The sequence below is a fragment of the Xiphophorus hellerii genome, chromosome 6 (assembly GCF_003331165.1).
Source record: "Xiphophorus hellerii strain 12219 chromosome 6, Xiphophorus_hellerii-4.1, whole genome shotgun sequence".
Classification (NCBI taxonomy): Eukaryota; Metazoa; Chordata; class Actinopteri; order Cyprinodontiformes; family Poeciliidae; genus Xiphophorus; species Xiphophorus hellerii.
Genome location: NC_045677.1, coordinates 9,385,286 through 9,406,693, shown reverse-complemented (window position 1 = coordinate 9,406,693; position 21,408 = coordinate 9,385,286). Strand labels below are relative to the sequence as shown.

Below are 21,408 nucleotides of genomic sequence, written 5' to 3'. Positions count from 1 at the left end.
ATTTTATGAAATGTAACTTATTTTGTGAGGTTTCTGATTCACCAAAATTGAGAAATGTTTTGAGTGGCTGTCAAAAGCAAAACTTCAGCCAGAGATTTAATGTCATTCTACTTTTCAAGAATTTGTCTTTAAAAAATATTTTATGGCCATATTTCTGCACTCACTTTATGCTGTCAAGGTATATATATATTTTACATCTCTTCAGTGGGACATTATTTGATGCATCGTCATAACTACGTTTTTCAGGGACCTATAAGATCAATCTTATAATTACATTTTTTGTGAATTAATATTTAATTTAAAGGCTACAATAGGCTTCTGGACAAAAAAAAAACAAAAAACTTTTCTTCTTCTTCTTCTCTTCCCTCCTTCGCCCCCCTTGTAGATCCGCCCCTGCTCTAATCTGACCCTTTCTATAAACAGCATCCGTGTTGTGACTCCAGAGTCAATTATTTTTTATTTAAGCTCTAAATTAGTTTCCACTTCCTTACCGAACACATTGGTAGGTGAACTACTCATAAGAAATAAAAAGTTAAACCACATTACCCAGAAAGCTCAGGCGTGTGTGTGTGTGTGTTTTCTTTCTTTTCCCGGATGTAGCATCACATGAACTGACTGTCAACATGCAAGATGGCCACGCATCACAGGCAAAATGCTGCTGGGCGGAGGAAAGTACAGGTACGTTTTGCGAAGTGCATGTCTGGAGATTGCGCGGCAGTGACAGCGTTGGGGTTCTTGTCTTAAGGAGGTGTTTTAGAAACGTCCGAGTGTCGGTAAAAAGCGACTCCCAAGAACAGCGCTGCGGCTGTGAGTCATGGCTCAAGCCGGCTAACAGAGCTAGCTTAGCTTGCGTGAGCGGTTAGCGCCAGCTGCTAACCAGTACGTCTGAAAGCTTAGCTCTTTTTGCTGAAAGACTTCACCAAATATATGCTTAGGAGGAAAAGTGCGAATCACGACATAAATATTTGCAAACCAGCACAAACGCTGGACGCATTGTCTAAACACCATTTTTGATGCTTGCATTATTTCTGACAGTAGCTAAGGTGCTCCGGCTCCGTCTAATTGCTGGAACTTAGCTCGGTGGTGATGTTGTGTACTTTGCGTGCAACAACGTGAACGCATGTTAGGTTTCAACGACAGCGTGTTGCAAAGTGCAAAATATTGAGCTCTTGCTTCAACCAACCTGCCATGTTACAAAGAAAAACAAAATCAGCGCACACATTGAGCTGCAGCTTTGAAATGGGTGTGATGTGTGTGGACTGAACCAGAAAGTTTCCCGGGCAGGAGAAAAGAGCACTCTGTCTTGTTTGTGTCACAGGTTTCCTATGTGATTAGAGACGAGGTGGAGAAGTACAATCGCAATGGAGTGAATGCACTCCAGTTAGACCCTGCTCTGAACCGGCTCTTCACCGCGGGGAGAGACTCGATCATCCGAATATGGAGCGTCTACCAACAAAAAGTAGAGTTTCAGATCACATACGAGTCCTGTCGGAGCATAAAATCACTGTTTTGTTGTTAGTCGTGGAGCTGTCCTAATTTCTGCTCTTTGTCATTGTAGCAGGACCCATATATTGCATCTATGGAGCACCACACTGACTGGGTTAATGATATAGTTCTTTGCTGCAATGGAAAAACATGTGAGTTTTCACCCAGTATCCAACCAGCTGTGCTGTCTATAGCTTTCAGTGCTTAATTTCTTCATTCTGACGCACTTTTTCCTCCTTTTAGTGATATCAGCTTCATCAGATACTACGGTGAAAGTGTGGAATGCTCATAAAGGATTTTGCATGTCGACGTTACGGACGCACAAGGACTACGTAAAAGCTTTAGCGTACGCTAAGGACAAGGAGCTTGTGGCGTCGGCCGGTCTGGACCGGCAGATCTTCCTGTGGGATGTGAACACACTGACGGCGCTCACAGCCTCCAACAACACGGTCACCAGTGAGTTCTGATGTCGTTTTGACTGTGAATAATCACGAGTATGTCGATTGGAACTTTGTAGTGTAATAACATCGGTGTTTTCCGCAACGTCGACCTGCCAATATTGATTTCTCTTCAGGAACTATAGCATAAAAATAAACTCGTCAATATTTTATATTAATGATTAGCAAATGTGCCCTTGAAAAGATAAAACAAAAGTTTGGATTTGACAAAGATTAGAACATCTTGAAAAAGTAAAAAAAAAATTTGTCAGTCATGACTGAAGGTGAAACTTGAATATTAAATATATTTATTTCGCAGTGACATATGTCAATCATTTCTTCTAATTCTGGTGACTTGCAGGTAACAAAAACCAGAATTTCAGTGTCTCAAATGTCCTTGAATATTGTGGAAAAGTTGTATATTAGAAATTTGTGGTGTCACACCTTCATCAGCTAATTAACTCAAAACACCTGCACAGGTTTCCTGAGTCTCTAAAGGGTCTCTCAGGAGTCACCTCGTCAAGAGCCACTATGCATAGACAAATCCCACACATGGGATACAAATGTTGCATTCCCCCTAGGAAGCCTCTCCTGAAGCAGAGACGACGCCAGAATCATCTTTGCTCGGGAGCAAAAGAACTGGACTGTTGTGAAATGATCCAAGGTCCTCTTGTTTTCAAATGAAAGTAAAGTCTAGCACTTTATTTGCACATCAACAAGTCTGGAGGAAGAGAGGAGAGACACAAAATCCATGTTGCTTTAGTCCATTGTGACGTTTCCAGTCTGGTGGTTTGTCATATCATCTGCTGGTTCTGGTCCACTGGGTTCTGTCAAGTCTACAGCGGATGCAGCCATCTACTGGGAAACATTAGAGCACTTTATGCTTCCTTCTGCTGCCAAGCTATATAGAGATGTTGATTTTTATTTTCCAGCAGGACTTGGCACCTGCCCACACTTCGAAGGAAGCAAAAGCTGCTTCAGGGACCGTGGTGTTCCTGGGCTGGGTCAGCCAGCAAACTCTCCTGGACTGAACCCCACAGAGAATCGATGGAGTCAAAAAGAACATGAGACAATTCCTGATGACTTAAAGACCGATAGTAAAGCATTCTTCCGTCACACCTCAGCACAACCACTGACTGAGCGCTTCCATGCCGCGCCGTATTCAGAAATTCATGCAAAAGGAGCCCCGACCAAGTGCATAGTTTTCAAAATTTTTAAATATTCTCTTTTTTTTTAAAATTGATCTTATGCAATTTTCTCACTTTCCGAGACACGTAATTTTGGGTTTTCATGAACTATAATAAATAATCATCACCATTACGGAAGAAAAAGCTTTAAATGTTTCACTTTATGCGAAATGAATCTATACAATATCTGAACTGATATTCAGATATTTTTTTAGTTGAGATAGAAAATATAAACCCTCTTGTTAACTTTAATATTTTCAAATGGCTACAAACATTTAAAAACAAAGCAAGGCAACCTGACCGCACTCGGTTCAGCCTTCCTGTTACCTCTCAAAGCCTTGCTCTCTCTCGCTGTCTTGCAGTTTGAATGATTTCAGACGCGACGTGTCATACAATATGTCATGTCCTCCTTCATATCTGGCTTCCCCAAACACATCACATACAAAAAATATCTAACTTTGAGTTTAGTTCGCTCAGTTACAGCATCCACTCTGAAGAGAATTGTTGTCTATGTGACCTGGCAGTTTTTACTGTGATTCACTCACCAGCTGGAAAAAGATGCCATAGGTTTAAGGTGCCAGTCAGCGGTTGATTTCCTCGTTCATTTCTGATGTTGTGTCGTTTCTACCGACTCTGGCTGAGATTCCCCCGGAGGCTCACTGCAGTTTCTCTCTCAACAGCTTCGTCGCTGAGTGGGAACAAGGACTCCATCTATAGTCTGGCTATGAACCAGATGGGAACAGTTATAGTCTCCGGCTCCACTGAAAAGGTCTGCGCACTCAATTGAAAAATAAGAGTTTAGGAATCAAATAAAGCGTTTGTCATTTCCTGTTGTATTCCATCTTTCATGTCTCCAAAGTGAATGCCTTTGAAAATAATGTCAGAATAAATTTTTTGTTTAATTTTTTTGCCTCAGGTTTTGAGAGTGTGGGACCCTCGAACGTGTGCAAAGCTTATGAAGCTAAAAGGTCACACAGACAACGTCAAGTCGTTGCTCCTGAATCGCGATGGCACTCAGGTGACCTCCTGAAAACGACCGAGATGTCAGTCGCTAGCAGACGCCGATATCTAATCCCCGGTTGTGTTTTTCGGATCGACGCAGTGCCTGTCGGGGAGCTCGGACGGGACCATCCGCTTGTGGTCGCTCGGCCAGCAGAGGTGCATCGCCACGTACAGGGTACACGACGAAGGCGTCTGGGCCCTGCAGGTCAACGAGGCCTTCACACACGTATACTCTGGAGGCAGGGACAAGAAGATTTACTGCACGGACCTGAGAAACCCGGACATCCGTGTGCTCATCTGCGAGGAAAAGGCCCCGGTGCTCAAAGTAAGAAGTCAGAATTTTGATCTGATGGAAAGTTGATGCATCAGATCATCTCATACAGAATACACCGTGTTCCAAATTATTATGCAAATTGTATTAAAGTGTGATAAAGATTACATTTTTTGTTGTGCTATTAAATTTATAGATGGTATTGTGTGTCAGGGCTCTTTGAATCACTGTAATTAATTTCAGAGAGCTGAGTTGATTAGTTTGTCTGGTGAGCTTAATTAAAGGAAATCTACTTAAGAAGGATGTTCCACATTATTAAGCAGGCCGCAGGTTTCAAGCAATATGGGAAAGAGAAAGGATCTCTCTGCTGACGAAAATCATCAGATAGTGTAGTGCCGTATGACAAGGTATGAAAACCTACTATTGGGCCCCCTAACCAGAGCTCACAAGCAGAAACGGTCTCAGTGGGCCCAGCCGTACATGAAGATTAACTTTCAAACAGACTTGTTCACTGATGACTGCTGTGCAACCCTGAATGGTCCAGATGGACGCAGTAGTGGATTGGTGGTGGATGGCCACCACGTCCCAACACGGCTGTGACGTCAGCAAGGAGGTGGTGGAGTCATGCTTTGGGCCTAAATCATGGGGAGAGAATCATTGGTCGACCCCTCAGAGTCCTTGAAGGTGTGAAAATGACCTCAGCAAAGTAGATGGACTTTCTGACTGATCACTTTCTTTCATGGTTCAAAAAGAAGAGCCGTACCTTCAGTAGCAAAATCATCTTCATGCATGACAATGAATGCTGCAAGGAATACCACTGTGTAATTGGCTGCTATGGGCATAAAAGGGGAGAAACTAATGGTGTGGTCACCATCCTCCTCTGACCTCTGACCTCAACCCTATTGAGAACCTTTGGAGTTTCCTCAAGCAGAAGATCTGAATGCTGTTCATATCCAAACAGCAGCTCTGGGAAGGTTTTCTGACATCCTGCTAAGAAATTCAAGCAGAAACTTTCCAGAAACTCACAAGTTCAGTGGATGCAAGAATTGTGCAGGTGATATCAAAGAAGGGATCCTATGTTAACATGTACAGTAACTCGGTCTGTTAAGATGTTTTTGATTGAAATAGTTTTTGATTTTAGTACATCAATCAATCAATCAAATTTTATTTGTATAGCACATTTCAGCAGCAAGGCATTTCAAAGTGCTTTACATCATTACAAAAACAGAAACACAATGCAACATAGAATCAATCATTAAGTCAAGTTACATCAATAAATTTGTAATTGATTACATTTCAAATACAATTCTAAACAGGTGGGTTTTTAGTTGAGATTTAAAAGAAGTCAGTGTTTCAGCTGTTTTACAGTTTTCTGGAAGTTTGTTCCAAATTTGTGGTGCATAGAAGCTGAAAGCTGCTTCTCCTCGTTTGGTTCTGGTTCTGGGGATGCAGAGCAGAACCAGAACCGGAAGACCTGAGAGGTCTGGAAGGTTGATACAACAACAGCAGATCTTTAATGTATTGTGGTGCTAAGCCGTTCAGTGATTTATAAACTAACAACAGTATTTTAAAGTCTATTCTTTGAGCTACAGGGAGCCAGTGGAGGGACTTTAAAACTGGTGTTATGTGCTCTATCTTCCTGGTTTTAGTGAGAACGCGAGCAGCAGCGTTCTGGATCAGCTGCAGCTGTTTGATTGATTTGTTGGACAGACCTGTGAAGACGCTGTTGCAATAATCAATACGACTGAAGATGAACGCATGGATGAGTTTCTCTGGATCTGACTGAGACATTAGTCCTTTAATCCTGGAAATGTTCTTCAGGTGATAGAAGGCCGACTTTGTAACCGTCTTTATGTGGCTCTGGAGGTTCAGGTCAGAGTCCATCACTATTCCCAGGTTTCGGGCTGATCGCTGGTTTTCAGTTGTAATAACTGAAGCTGTGCATTGACTCTAGATCGTTCCTCTTTACGTCCAAAAATAATAACTTCATGTGACCATTTAATGCTGCACATTCAAAGAATGACCATTTGCAGTTCTTTATAATCCATAAAATGTTTAGAAAATCTGCTGTGCATAATAATTTGGAACAGTGCATTTTGAGTTTTTTATTTTTGAAAAAAATACTGTTTTCATGGGGAGCTTTGTTCAGTAAAATTTGATTTATTCTGTAATAGTTCATGACTTGAAAATCATACTGACCATCATTTGCATTGACCATTTAAGAAAATCTGAGAAAATATCACTTCCATAATAATGTAGAACACGGTGTACACTGAAAAAGTGAAACAAAAATGTTTATTTTGTAGTCTTTTTTTAAGTTTAGGTGTTAATGTTCATGTATTTATCATGGCTGAAACCATTAATGGATAGGCCTGTCACAATAGCAAATTTTGCTGAGCGATTAATTGTCTCAAAAAATTAATGCGATAAACGATAATATTGTTTGAAGACCTTTTTACACTGATTTAATGGAAATGACGTAATAATGCATGTGATTTCCTGCCAAAGATAGATACACTTTATTTTCAAAAGAATATTTAACACTGGAGCTGATAAACAAAATAAACAAAACAACCAAAAACAAAATGGATTCTCAGTCTCCATTAACAAAAAATGCACTTGAAAAAAAAACTAAACAACATAAAGCCAAAGTGGAAATAAATACTGCATTCAACCAAAAGAGTGCAGATTATGAAGTCTGTATACTATGTTGCCCTTCAGTAATAATTACATTTAAATAGAGAAGATGGGCACATCGACTACCTGATGCAATAATTCACACTACATGATTTTTTGCTTCTATTTTTCCCCTTACAACAATCTTAAAACGTTGGTCTTTCTAACATTGTGTGGTGTGTTACGGTAGATCGTCGTTGCCGCTCCGATCTAAATCAGGTTTTTTTTCCCGACTGGGAGCTTAACGCAGCCTGTTGAATGTGACAGGCAGCCAATCAGAAAGCGCGGATTCTCCTCGTGCTTTCTGAGGGGAAATTACGTCGGGGAATCCCAAACAGCTGACACGGTGCAACCCGAAGTCCAGCGGACATTGGAGATGATATGTGGAAACAACATTAATGTTTATTCAACATGCAAAGAATATAGAAATGACAAGAGGAGGAGTTGGAGCGAAATTGCTACTGCAGTTGATAAACCCAGAAACTTTTCAGCTGTTCTTCGTTAACGTGACGTAAATAGTTTATAATGATTTTCATTCAGTCAGGACTTTACGCTGACACTAGCCACATGCATTGCAGGTAGATTGTAGTAAAGCATGGATTAATGCCTGGTTTTAAAATTAGTTCACTGGACTTGTAGCCATTATTTTGTGCCCATTGTTGGACACCACACGGCAGGAACGAACCCGATCGAACCGTTATACCTAGGATTTCTGTGGGCTAATGTGTGGGTCTGTCAGGTTTTGAAAATGGACCGACAATCGGCTGACAGCTCTAAGATCGTGCAGTGTGCGCTGGGCTTTACACTAAGGAAATGAGGAAGGGAGGAGTCAGTGGAGAGCACCGGAGTTGAGCCTTTTTTCATTCAGTGTCATTAACAGAAAGAGAAAAAGGCCGGAAGAGACGATAATGCCGATAATTGAAATGGTTTTAATTTATCGTACGATTAATTGATTTATCGTTTATCGCGACAGGCCTATTAATGGACTATTGAAATAATCGTCAACTTATTTATTAATCTATTAATCTTAATGGGAGTATACAGACTCAAAACCCAAATTTTGCTGAAAAACCTCCAGCATATTTGCTTGATTTTAGGCAATAACTGAATTATTTATTTCCATATCTTATTGTGCTATTTTATGTATATAAAAAAAGGCTGCACTGGTTAAATGAAAAATCGTTAGCATATTGTTAATTAATTGTCGATAGAATAATCAATTACGAAAATGTGCAGCCCTAGTGTTCATAAATGCTTTGTTTTCTTCTCACTGTTTGCATCATTTGAAATTATTCCCACATTTTCTCCCCTTCGTGATCCTAAATCAACATCTAAGCCAGTCAACCTTGATGTTTTTCCCCTTTGTTCAGATGGAGCTGGACAGATCTGCTGACCCACCTCCAGCGATCTGGGTTTCCACCACCAAGTCATCTGTGAATAAATGGGTAAGCATGCGTGACGATAACCGGCTGCCCGGCTACATGTTAACCAGAGCTGGAGCTGCAACGAAGTCAGGAAGAATTTCAATGCTTTTTCTTTTCCTTTATGAGACTTTGCAGTTATTTTGTTTGCATTTGTTTGTGCAGTCTCTAAAGGGAATGCACAACTTCAGATCATCAGGGGAGTACGATAATGACTGCACCACCCCTCTGACTCCACTGTGTACTCAGCCAGAACAAGTTATTAAGGGTAAAGTATGACTGATTGGATCAGGGAAAGCTCCCCAGAACTCATTTTCACACATTTACATAAAGTGTAAATAACTCCTGTTTTCCAGGAGGTGCCAGTATTATACAGTGCCACATTTTGAACGACAAGAGACACATACTCACCAAAGACACCAACAACAATGTGGCGTACTGGGATGTGCTCAAGGTAATCGACCAACTCCTGTTGTTCACCCAGATATCTGTTGGCTTTCCTGGAAAACTTCCAGGGTTTCCATGCTGCCTGAAAAAGAGAAGAGAATAGAGAATAGGCCTGTCACGATTACAAGTTTTGCTGGATGATAAATTGTCGCACAAATTATGATAAACGATAATATCGTTGTTTTGAGAATACTTTCAAGTAATATGTTGATAATGGCATAATAATGCAAGTTTCCCCGTTCAAAAACAAGTAAAGTTATTTAGCTTCTAAGCAAAATTGACATTCAAAAAGTGTGTCATTATATCCGTGATAGATGCTAAAAAGTTAGCTAGCTAACCAAACCTACTTCTATAGAGGCTACTTTTTATTCATTTTTTGATTTAAAGTGAACCAAAAAAAAAAAACACATAATGAACTCTGACTTTAAAATCAAACTACAGACCAAAAACATGATTTCTATGTACTGTCATGTTTATCCTTTTGTTTGTTGTTTTTTTCCAAGGCTTGCAAAGGAGAAGACTTGGGCAAAGTGGAATTTGATGAGGAGATTAAAAAGCGGTTCAAGATGGTGTACGTGCCAAACTGGTTCTCTGTCGATCTGAAAACCGGAGTGAGTTGTTTTTTTTTTTCTTTCTTTTATTAGCTTTGACTTGTATTCCCTTTCCCAACTCACACAGCTCGTTAATGCTTCTGATAACAATAACAATATGATTTGTCACTCTTTTTGTTATTATTTTTTGTTTATTTCCATTAGATGCTCACAATTACTCTGGATGAGAGCGATTGCTTTGCTGCTTGGGTGTCTGCAAAGGACGCTGGGTTTTCAAGTTCTGATGGATCTGATCCGAAGTGTAAGAAATCTTTCTTTATATTAAAATATACACCAATCAGCCGTAAAATTGCAACTACTGTGTGTATGGTTCTGCCTTCATGCTTCAGAATGATTAGTGAAATGCAGGACTCTTTGTGATAATTAACTTTAGCTCAGTTTTTTTTTTTCATTATTGGATTGACATATGTATTGGACCAAACCATCATACATAGTGGTGTAGCGGCCATCAACAGGTATGACAGGAATGATCGATAGCTAGCGATCATTCCTGTTAGCGAGAAAAGTAAACCTGACAAAAGAAGTTCAGTGGTCCAGAAAAAGAAACCGGAGGGGAAAAAAACAACAAAACGTTAAAGTTTATGCATTTGTTGCCGTTGTGGGCGGGATAAATGGAGTTGCGGCATCTTTTTAATTTTGTTAGGAAGCTCTGGATAATTGCTATGTAGCTGGCTGGAATCTGTTCAGACAGAATATGTTTAGTGTTTGCTTCATGAGTATGTCACATGAATGAATAGTCTTGTTGCCACGGGAACAACTGATTAGACCTGTTTCTTCAGATTCTAGCATGGTGTTTTTATAAACAATAAAAAATCTGTCTTTTCTTTTATTGATGTATTGATTGTTGGTTTCCTTTTCATAGTTTTTTTTTTCATCAGTTTAATTCATCTCAACATGTGTAGTTTTAACTGTAGCCTTGTAAAATGTAACAGCTTGTGGGGTTCTAGTGCCCCATCTAAAGGGTTAAGTATCGTAGTGTGATAAACTACCATCGATTTGTAAGAAGATGAATGATTGTCATTTTATTCAGCGGAGGTCATAACATTTACGACTGATCTGAACCTTAATCCTGTTAATCCTTGTTTGCAGTGAACTTGGGCGGCTTGTTGCTCCAAGCTCTGCTGGAGTTCTGGCCCAGAACGCGCATCAACCCCATGGACGAGGAAGAAAACGAGGTGAACCACGGTGAGAGGATAGTTTTCTGTTATATCCAACAGTCTGAGGACTCTCTGTGTGTTTGCGGCGGTCAGCCCGTCTCATCGCTGGCGTGTGTGTGTGCGTGTTCACAGTGAACGGCGAGCAGGAGAACAGGGTGCAGAAAGGAAACGGATATTTTCAGGTCCCGCCTCACACGCCCGTCATCTTCGGAGAAGCAGGAGGAAGAACTCTATTTAGGTTCGAACAAACTTAGCAACGCGCGAGTAAACGTTGCATTCAGAATCCTCTGTGTTGTTGAAGTGATGGTTCTCTAACTGCTCTGTGTTTCTGCTGCAGGCTGCTATGTAGGGATTCAGGCGGCGAGACTGAATCCATGCTGCTGAATGAGACAGTCCCACAGTGGGTCATTGATATAACAGTAGATGTGAGTATTATCGTGAAAACCTGGAGTTTCTTAAGTTTATAGTGCAATAACTTTAATTGGAGCCCCTTTTTAACATGCACCAATCAGAACATTGTAGATACTTTCCTTTTGTTTTCAACTTTGGCCACTTCTCGTTTCCCTTTAAGAACTAAAATACAAGTAGACTCTAGGGTTGAAATGATTAATCAGATTAATCGCGATGAATCGATTATTGAAATAATCGTCAACTAACTTAGTAATCAGTCATTAAACAGAGAATGTAAAGTTACTTAAACTTTATATTCAGAGCAGTAATTAAGCCAAAGCTGGACAAAAAATACATTGCATTCAAGATAATAATAATAATAATTTTGTAAATATATTCTGCCCAGAACTTCTCAAATGTTCTAGCTGCAGCTTCATCTGGTTCAAATCCTACCTTTGCTGTCCAATTATGAATCTGTTAATCCAAAAACATAATCATAATATCCGAGGAAACATTCCCTGCATTCTACAAACAAGATTTGAAACAGCTGCACATTTAACGTCAGAATTTTGATGTTCTTATCACATTCGCTGATGCTAATTATCCGCAGGGACGTTGTGCTCTAACATGTTCTTCCTGTTCTGTTTCAGAAAAATATGCCTAAATTCAACAAAATCCCATTCTACCTCCAGCCCCATTCTTCTTCTGGTGCAAAAACTCTAAAAAAGTAAGCCTCCGGTGGATTCTATCCGTCTGAGTAGCATTTAAGCCTTTGCTCCGTTACGTACCTGCCGTTTGCGTTGCAGGGATCGTCTCTCGGCCAGCGATATGCTCCAGGTGAGGAAGGTGATGGAGCACGTTTACGAGAAGATCATAAACCTGGACAACGAGTCGCAGACCACCAGCTCCTCGGCCAACGATAAACCCGGAGAGCAGGAGAAGGAAGAAGACATGGCGATGCTCGCCGAGGAGAAGATTGAGCTTATGTGTCAAGACCAGGTACGCAAAAGTTTCCTCTTCAAAATAACTTCTTTTCTTAAAATGCACTTTCGAAAGAAATGTTTCATCTCAGTAATATTTTTTTCTTTAAATAGGTTCTAGACCCCAACATGGACCTGCGGACAGTTAAACATTTTATCTGGAAGAGTGGAGGGGACTTGACACTTCACTATAGGCAGAAGTCGACATGAAATTTGTCATTTTTACAAGCAAAACACTTGTCATTTGCCAATCACCACCCACCTCCACCATGTAGTCCCCACTCGACCCCATCACGTGCTCCAGAGTCGCCGTGGCAGTGAGAAACCAGTAAACGTCTGAGGACATAATCCATGGTGTATCTATCATAGGGGAAGTGACCAGAACACTCCACCACAGCCAACACACTCCTGAGGAAACAGTACTGGTTGTTTCACACTTCAAGGAATGACCGGGTTTTTTCGCCCCTCAATTTCAGCTACCTGTTTTTCTGTTCCTCGGATCTTTGCCTGTCGGGCATCCTGAAGCGACTGACGTTAGTCCGTGTTTGAGTGTGTATGGATGTAGTAGACTGTTGGCTCTAGTACATTCCAGAAACTCTTCCCCGTTTGACACACTCTGCACCTGTCCTCCGCCGTCAGGACTACGCTTGGTTTCTGACTCGAAACAAATCCTCATCCGCTACCTTCACTTTGAACTCACCCACCGACTCAGACGCCTAATCGTTGCAGAACCTCACTCTTTGTCTTCGTCTTTTGTTTTTAGCTGTGCTGTTCTCCACGAATGAATGTTTTGTTCTTTTTTTTTCTGTAAATATATTTGCAATTTCTTGGGGGGGGGGGGGGTTAAATGGGTTTTGGGTTTAGCAACAGGTTTGTTTTTTTTTTTGTACAGTTTCTGTAAAAAAAAAAACTACTTTTTTTTTTTTTCTCAAATTGCCAGAGCAGATTGGTCATCATGAAAGTAACTTAACTTGATTTTTAAGAGTTGCATTCACAGCAACGCAGTTTACCCTGACAAATGTTAGTTTGTTTTCCAAGTCACTTTAGGAATTGGAAACAAGTATAAGGTATATATCTTAATAACTCGAGCAGTGATTTTGATGGCAGTGAGGACTGTTCTTTGTGTACATGTCATTTAGATTTACTAAGAGTAACTATAACTTGAAGGGGGATCTCAATAGAAGAGCATTAGGAGCATCCAACCACTGTGGGAAACTCACCAAAGTGAAATAAACGCTAACGGCTACGTCTCTCTTGGAGGTCTCGGAGCAGAGATCTTTTCACTGTAAATCTTCTGGAGTTAATTTTGCCATGACACGTGTGTGTGTGTGTGTGTGCGTGCGTGTGTTTGTAACGCCATAAAGGAAAAACACATGGAGCAAGCTCTGATTGGCCAAAACAAGAAAACCTGGAGAGAGAGAAAAAAAAAAGATAGGAAATGTACCTCAATTAGGCCATACTACTGCAATATTCCTTGTAATTTGTGAAATATGTATATTTTAGGCATTCGAAGAAATAAATTGGAATGACAGATCTATAGGGATGACAAGTGGATGTTTGTTGGGCTGTAATGTGATCAGCTGATGAGTGTGGAATAAAAACAAGGGACACTTTCTTTTAAATCGATTGTTTAACAATCAGCTCACCCATTTCACATTCATCATGCATTCATTCCTGACTAACGTACCTAAAAACATCAACCATTACATGATGGCACCTACTTTAACGAAAAATATTCAGCCCCATAAAGAGAACAGGAAAAAATAGAAGAGTACTTCAATAATCTCAGACTTCTACTTACAAAAGCTTTTCTCATCAAAAATACATTAGAAATTGAATTTTTTTGCATAGACTACATAAGTAACAGGTGTCAATGATGCCCAGTATTAGAGATGCACAGATCAGAGATATTTTTTTGGTCTGATTTCATATCGTTTTGTAAAGCGTTGACCTGACAGTACAGACTCAACAGGCTTCAATAGGCATAATCAACAGGCTTCAATACATCCTTGTTTTGATTGGTCAATTATGGTATGAGTAGCAGGGTGAAGTCACACAATGCTGTCAAATGACATGCTTCAAATTTAAAATAAAGACAAAATCATTGATTTAATCCACTGACCCTGAAAAGGCCAAATCTCAAGTCTTCCTCGCTCTGTAACGACATCCACACTTCAGAGTGTTGTTTATGCAATCTGCAAGTGATGTAGTATGGCGTGTTCATCCAAAAAATATCAAATTTTTGAGTTAATAGGTTACCAACTAATTTGTCAGTGCATCTCTTTTCAATAGAAACATGGGCAGACAGCTAGCTATACATGAATGAAACTCTGCAAAAGCTATGCAGCTGAAAAACAGCAATTACAATAACTGAAATTAAAGACTTTGTTAAAAACACACCAACCTTATCAGAGCTGGTGTGAAACATTTTCTAAATATTACAACAAAAAAAAAAAAAAATCACATCTCAAACATTGCTATAATAAAAGCCCTTTAAGTTCCAATCAACGACCACGACTAAAAGTGTCCCACGTCCAATGTTTAAAGCTGAGTAATCACTCTGTAAACGACACTAGTTCAAAAACATTAGCAGAGATGGAACAGTGGGCCAGTAGGACCTATTTTACCAGCCAGCAGTCTAGTAGCGTCAGAGAAGTTCGTAGTGTTGGAGACGTGAAGGTGCAGCTGTGCTTTGCAGTAGTCGATTCATTTGTCTTTGGAACTATTCAAGTACTCTCCTCTTTAGTGCGCTGCAAGCAACGTTTCAAAAACCCGTGTCCACTAATTTTCCACCAAACAAGTAAATAAACTTTATGCTAAAAAAAAAAATCAGTAACTTCATTTTGTACTTGTAGCTGTAGATATCGCCCCTCTCTCATGTTAAAGTCTCAGCTTGTTCCTGTAGTGCAACAATTTGGAATAACTTTGTCAGTCTTACTTCCTACAGGCATTGTTGGAAAAGTATTTTTCTGTTTTCCAGATAAGCTGATGAAATACAAAAAGTAGGGCTGGGCAATTTAGCTTGATAACAAAATCAGTTTTTCATATGGAATCTGATTTTAATCTATTTTTTCCTCATTTTCTTTTCTAAAAAAGGAATTACAAATGATAAAAAAAACATCTTTAAAAAGGGGCTTCTACGATTTTTATTAGGGCCAGGCTACAGCATCATAGTCATAATATTTCCAGAAAAAAAACATTGTAAAACTATTAAAACGATGACTTGTTTATTAAAAATTTATCATCGCACGACTAAATTCTTGTAATTTTATGACCATATTTTTGTAGCTTAAAAAAAAATCTTAGCCTGGCGCTTATATTCCGTCAAAGAGTTGCCTTGAAATCAAAGTCCAAATAAGTAGGAGCTAACTTGGCCACCATCTTGTGGCCCAACTTAAAATCCAAATTTTCTAAAAAATAAATAAATAAAAAAAGATTAATCAAAAAAACTGATTTAATGCCCAGCCCTAGTTGAAATGCTTTTCCACAGCAATGTAGGGCTTCCTTTATAGAAATGGATAAAAGAAAGGTAAATATTGATTGTCTACGCCACAATGCATTAGCGTTGCCTCTATATGACCGAAGGAAAACTTAATCAAAATGTGTTTTTTCTGGTTCTTCCCCACCGTCCTGATAATCTACAGGCTTTGCTGACTCGCACGCCGACGCTTGCGCATCGCCTAAGACTTGAAAGTCCGCCTCATTAGCAGCCGCGGTCGCGATCAGGTCTACTGGAGATGGGCACGGAGGCTCTTCAGTGAAAGGCTGAAACGTCTCCTCGGGAAGGGACAGCACGCCCAGAGGCGGACTCGGGGTGCCGCTGGATTCCACGACGAAGCTCTGAAGGTCTGCAGACTCGGTGCGCGGAGGAGAAGTTTCAGCTGGAGCTACTCCGGAGTCAGACCAAGTGTCAGGAGCGGCGAGGGAAGCGGTGAGCTCCACAGCTGCATGGGAGACATGCTCTTGTAGTTCACTCTGGTTCTCTGCAGATGATGAGGGCAGAGCACTGTCCTCCAGCTCCTCTGCACGGCAAAAAAAAAATCAATTGTAGTTTATTTCCATCGCTGAAAACACTCGATTCATCTGTTCACTTACCAACACCAGATATGTCACCCTCCTTTTCCTCGTGCATCGCCAGGGCAGTGTTGGTCATGTCGATGGAAGACGTGGACACGTCCAGCCTGTCCAAAAGATCTGCAGGGTCAGGGCTCATCACTGCCACATCGGAATCGGATAAACCTGGAGAAAAAGATCGCCAATCATGCAGGGTGAAGATTTTCAGCCATCTTCAGAGATCATACGGAGCCTCTTTATGTTCATAAATGAGTAAAACAGGAATCTGAACCGACCAGAGTCCATCACTGTCTGATCTGGTGGAGGTACGACAGAGTCTAGGAGGGTGATCTGCTCCACGTCTAACAAATCTTCACTGGGGGCTGAAGGGGCCATAAGAGGCGCCTGGAAAACAAAAAATTCATTACGTGGAAGGGAAATAATGCAGCTGTGCTTTGCTTTGCTGATATTATCTCAACGGTGGGTGTTGTTTGTGAGCATAAAGTTTCTCCGGCAAGAAAACTTGCAGTTTTACTGTGGTTGACTTTTTAAGTGTACTTTGTGTAAATTGTTGTAATGAACAATAATATTGTCATTTTGAGACCATTTCCAACTCATAATAATAATAATAATAATAATAATAATAATAATGGATTATTTATGCAAGTGTACCCAGTAATAGATAAAACACCCTTTTATTTCTAAAGAACATTTAACACTTTTAATATCCTAAATAAGCAAACAAAACAACTGAAACAACAATAATTAAAATGGGCTATGAAGTCTCTGTAACCACAATTGCATTTCAAAACATAATAATAATAAGCTTATACATGGAAAACAAGTAAAAGTGGAAGGTAGTGCAAACTAACTACTTTGTACTGGGTGTCAAATGTTGGCAGCGTTTCTCAAAATGCCGGCTTACTGTAGCAGGCTTAACTACAGGTTGCATTACATGAACAAAACTATTGTAAGATATTACCCCAAACACAAAAGAAGAAGTGATAACTATTATCATATATGTATATATTCACATTTACCTCTGTGTACCCATGTGTTGGCTCCTGTGGAGAGGATTTCTCTTCTGCAACTGGGATGGGGGGCTTCTCTGTCGACATTCCTGGAGTTGCAGGAATGCGGTGCAGGTAGCCATAACCGATGCCACAACCCAAGCTAAAGACAAACATATTTAAGAGTGTCCTGATTTTCTGCCCTCATCAACAGCGAAGGAATGCATATCTCATAAGTTATTTAGTGTAATCTTGGGGACAAGTCACTGAATTATTTGAAAAAAAGAAGAAAAAACTCAACCACTAAGGCAGGAGAAAGGAAAAAAAAAACACAAGTATATCCATGTAATTATGAACCTTTGTCACTTTAAACACAAGCATTAATCAGTGTATCTATAAGTTTCAGCAAATGATATTAAAGACTTTTTAAGAACTCGATAATGCCTCCTTGAGTTAAATATAAGACCAAAAAAATATCTAAACATAGTGAATGGTTGTATTATAATGAAGGACAGCATAAATTGTGACATTTCTGAGGTTTGTTTGTGGCTCCTAGCAGTGGTTTTGTGTGACTGCGTATGGCTCTCTACAGCTTTAGCCCCGGTGACGCCTAGCTTAAAAGTTTGTTTTGTGCAGAACGCACGGGCCAGCATGGGTTGGTAACAGAGGTGAGCCAGTGGTAAAAAAACTAACGTCGTCCAGCCAAGTGTTAAGAAATTTGCACTTACGAATGATGGACGCCAAAGAGCTAGCTAGCTATCAAGAGCATATTAGCAGCTAGTTAGCGGTAGCCTCAACCGCCTCGAATCGCAGAAGGAATTTTAAATGTCTGCGAGTGACTCAGACTTTTGTCTGACAGAAAACTACATATGCCACAACATTTAAGACATGCGATTAATATATTTGAGACCAACTTAGATTTGATGAATTTCAGACATTTTAAGGCTTTAATTGTAGAGACATAAATTTAAGACTTTTAAAGGATGCGCGGATACCCTGTTATTTGTGTAATAAAGCAGTGACAGTCAAGAAATGTTGCTGCCTCTTACCTGCCCTCTCCTCCCCACGCTCCACTGGGTGTGACCATCACGTCTCTGCAGTTGTCTGTTCGTGTGTTGTACACCAGCAGCTTCAAGGGTTTCCCTTCATGGGCTTCAATCAGCGAGAAGAAATCCTCCGACTGATAATCATAAGATCAGATTGACCTAGCTTTATTATCCAATTTGCCCAATAACACACCACATGTAAATTAAAAGGTACAGTGACACATGGCGATAAAGAGGGACTATTAAAGGAGCCTTACGTCTTGCAACACCTGATCTGCCCCGACAATGTAGTCACTGTACGACTGAAGACCTGCCAGTGCCGCTGGTGAACCGGCTTCTACGTCCTAGGAGAAACGGGGTTGGACTTGAAGCACAAAACGGAACTCAAAAATAAAAAACATTTATTTTAAGTCCATCAAGATTGAAACAACAGTCGCGAAATGAGTTTTCAGAGCGAGGAAGTGGCTCACCAGTACGTGCCAGACGTTCTCACTGGCTCCTTGGTAGCTGCAGAAGCGAACGCTGGCGCCCAGCAGGCCCTGTCCCCCCCACATGTTACTGGGCACCACCTCCAGCTCTCGCACCCCGGCGGTTTTGGTGCTGTACACCTCCATCCTCACAGCTCTCTCCATGTTGGCTTTCAGGAGCTCCTTCAGCTGCTCGTTTTCCTCACTCTGGCCCACAGACAAGTGAACAGGAATCAAAGCAGAGATTTTTAAACAGCATTCTCACTTTATCTGTTCTTCTATTGTTATGTATTGAGCGAATGGTGGTATGAGATTTTTTATGGCGTGATCAACCTAAGAAAGAATACCATGGTTTCATGTTATTTACACAGTGAGTGATTTAAAAAAAAAACACTACACAGCATGATCTAATATATTACAAATTTATTGATGGAACTTGACTTAATGCTTTGTTTTGATTATTGATTCTATGTTGCATTGTGTTTCTGTGTTTGTAATGATGTAAAGCACCTTGAAATGTCTTGCTGCTGAAATGTGCTATACAAATAAAATTTGATTGATTGATAATAGCCTATTATTCTATAAAAATAAAAATTATGGCTACAGCTACTAAATAATAATACTAAATTAGAGATTTTGCACACATATATGATATGCTATGGCGACTGTGATTGAAAGCATTATGCAGCTGTAGAGTATATAAAGTTGACATTACTGCGTAAAACTTACGAGTCTTTTGTTGTCCAGAGACAGAATGAAGTCAAAGAAGGGCTGCAGTCCGGCCCTTTCTGCAGGAGAATTAGGCTGAATCTGTCACAGCAAAGATAACAGAAACTCACGTTAATGCTGCTGCTGTGTTCCTGGGCAAAGCATGAGCAAGTTTGTGCATTTCAAATGTCATAAGCAACCAACAGTAAAGTGAATCAATGTAATCTGCGACTGTGTTACAGCACAGATTGAAAAGAAACGGCCTCAGGATTGTCCAAAGCTTAGCATCTACTAAATCAAAACTCTCTTTTGGGGTTACTATGATTGAGTTACTGAGTGGAGCTCTGGGAAAACACTTTTTATTACAACCACTTTTATTTGTTGCAAAACAGTCACCAGAGTTACATATGGATGATAAATAATGTCAAATTTTACGACTACATTAGTTTTTTGTAGCATTGGGTCTGTTTAATGTAAGGAACAAAACTGTTGCCAAGCAGAAACTATTCAAAAATATCTATGCAATAGCAACTGTATGGACTTATACTTAGTTGTTTATGTATATTGGCAGAATAGGTTATATTTATAGTTATTAATTTGCTAATTGAATAACCTGTATTAAAGCTTTTGTTTGTTTATGTCAGTTTAAAAAGACCCACCTCGCTATATTCGTTCATTTTCTGCTAAATAATTTCAGAAACACAATTAATTAAACGCTATTTATTCTGTGTCGCTGCTTCATGGCCAGCTGAATGAACTAAATCAATTTATCCTCTTGGTTTGTCGTTCAGCTAGTTATTTAGCTCGACGCACCGGTTGCAAAACGACACAAACGCGGTAATTGCAACCTCTTCGTCACAAAATGACTGTTCTTAGTAATGTTTCTATCCTGTCATTTTCTGCCCGCGGGACCACGGGCGAACAATGCCACATCATTGTTCGTGTTTTAGAGGCTCTTGAGCCGCAGCTCCTCGGCTAGCTAACTGTTAGCATACACCAGCTAAGCTGCTGCGCTTTACAAACAGGGAGACTCAGCCAGCCTTACGCCGTGGACATGGTATCCGTACGTCCCTCCCTCGGGGGCCTCTGAGCTCTGCGATAATCCCATTGCAGAAAGGAATTATTACTTTTATTAGTGTTATTTTAAAAAAAAAAGACAGAGAATTGCTAAGGTTGACACTTGGCAACCATTTTTTTTAGCAGCCCAAAACAATCGAGCGTCGCTGCTATCGAGTGCCAAAACTGACCTACACTGCGCATGCGTACGTATGCCATTAAACCGGAACACGTTTTGTGGAATGTGGCCCTTGGAACAGTTTTATGTGGGGCCCTAAATTCAGTTCGATAATGCTTCAATTTCGGCCCCCCAGTGGGCACTTTTGTCATTTTGTAGCGTGTGAATTTCAATGACAAATTTAATTCTTCTTTAACGGAAAGTGTTAGTCTAACACGAGCCGTTGTTCTGACCATCTGTGCTACCAAGTCAGATTTTCCTACCGTAGCGCGGATAAATAGCTAAGTCGGTATCTGTCGGTGCTACGTGTCTAAAACTTTTACCGTGATGTTTACAACCCGAAAACTATAGCAGGCTGTGTTATTGTTAAATATTATCATTTCTTATCACTCACTTTTTTATGTGACGAGACTGAAGTGGAAGCTTAGAAGTTATGCTTAGCATAGCATTGGAACAATTTACAGGACAAAACCACAAAAATATCACTTCATCAGAATATCCTACCCGTTTAAAATGAAAAGCTATCGCAGATGTTTGCACTAATCTTTTATGAGAACTCTATATTCAAGAAAGAATTTGATGTAAATTGTACGTTTTGTGATTCATATCCTTAAACTGTTGTCCACTTGTTTTGGCGCTGTAACTTTGTTGATGCTTTTTGGCAAAATCTGTGTGACTTTATCCACAACAACATAGAAGCACAATTTATTCTGTTATGGGAAGATTTCTTACTTGGCCTCACTAAAAACAAGCTTAACAATTCTGAGTTTCTCATAAATCCTTTATTGTCACTAGCTAAATATCATATTCATTGTTCCAGGTAGAG

The 21,408-nt window shown here is 40.1% G+C and overlaps 2 protein-coding genes across 3 annotated transcripts; one reads left to right on the top strand and one right to left on the bottom strand.

Moving 5' to 3' along the window:
• Window positions 1-571: 571 nt before the first annotated feature.
• On the top strand, window positions 572-13,601 carry LOC116721658 (WD repeat-containing protein 48). Of its 2 annotated transcripts, none has more exons than XM_032565515.1 (18): window positions 572-678; window positions 1,319-1,459; window positions 1,562-1,637; window positions 1,729-1,941; window positions 3,790-3,878; window positions 4,026-4,127; window positions 4,212-4,436; window positions 8,429-8,503; window positions 8,645-8,747; window positions 8,836-8,933; window positions 9,430-9,537; window positions 9,682-9,778; window positions 10,627-10,722; window positions 10,827-10,932; window positions 11,032-11,119; window positions 11,735-11,811; window positions 11,891-12,083; window positions 12,179-13,601. In XM_032565515.1, exons 1-18 carry the CDS (start codon window positions 631-633, stop codon window positions 12,272-12,274), a joined length of 2,031 nt encoding a protein of 676 aa, XP_032421406.1. In that variant the 5' UTR covers window positions 572-630; the 3' UTR covers window positions 12,275-13,601. The 2 variants fall into 2 exon arrangements, with proteins under 2 accessions (XP_032421406.1, XP_032421405.1); XM_032565514.1 differs by having other exon boundaries at window positions 1,559-1,637.
• Window positions 13,602-13,902: 301 nt separating this feature from the next.
• On the bottom strand, window positions 13,903-20,583 carry LOC116721659 (Golgi reassembly-stacking protein 1-like). Its single transcript, XM_032565516.1, has 9 exons — window positions 20,394-20,583; window positions 19,370-19,450; window positions 18,644-18,847; window positions 18,431-18,517; window positions 18,177-18,307; window positions 17,158-17,290; window positions 16,414-16,522; window positions 16,160-16,303; window positions 13,903-16,086 (listed from the first exon to the last, which is right to left on the bottom strand). The coding sequence occupies exons 1-9, from the start codon at window positions 20,454-20,456 to the stop codon at window positions 15,656-15,658; spliced, it is 1,383 nt and encodes a 460-aa protein (XP_032421407.1). The 5' UTR covers window positions 20,457-20,583; the 3' UTR covers window positions 13,903-15,655.
• Window positions 20,584-21,408: the final 825 nt, after the last annotated feature.

Bases quoted from the DNA above. Each gene is read 5' to 3' on its own strand.
- LOC116721658 (XM_032565514.1), top strand. From the start codon at position 631: ATGGCCACGCATCACAGGCAAAATGCTGCTGGGCGGAGGAAAGTACAG. The intron at 8,748-8,835 runs GTAAAGTATGAC...CCTGTTTTCCAG, and splicing joins GCCAGAACAAGTTATTAAGG to GAGGTGCCAGTATTATACAG. The intron at 9,538-9,681 runs GTGAGTTGTTTT...TATTTCCATTAG, and splicing joins CTGTCGATCTGAAAACCGGA to ATGCTCACAATTACTCTGGA.
- LOC116721659 (XM_032565516.1), bottom strand. From the start codon at position 20,456: ATGGGATTATCGCAGAGCTCAGAGGCCCCCGAGGGAGGGACGTACGGA. The intron at 18,848-19,369 runs GTAAGTTTTACG...TCTGTGGGCCAG, and splicing joins CTCTGGACAACAAAAGACTC to AGTGAGGAAAACGAGCAGCT. The intron at 17,291-18,176 runs GTAAGAGGCAGC...GTTTGTCTTTAG, and splicing joins GCGTGGGGAGGAGAGGGCAG to CTTGGGTTGTGGCATCGGTT.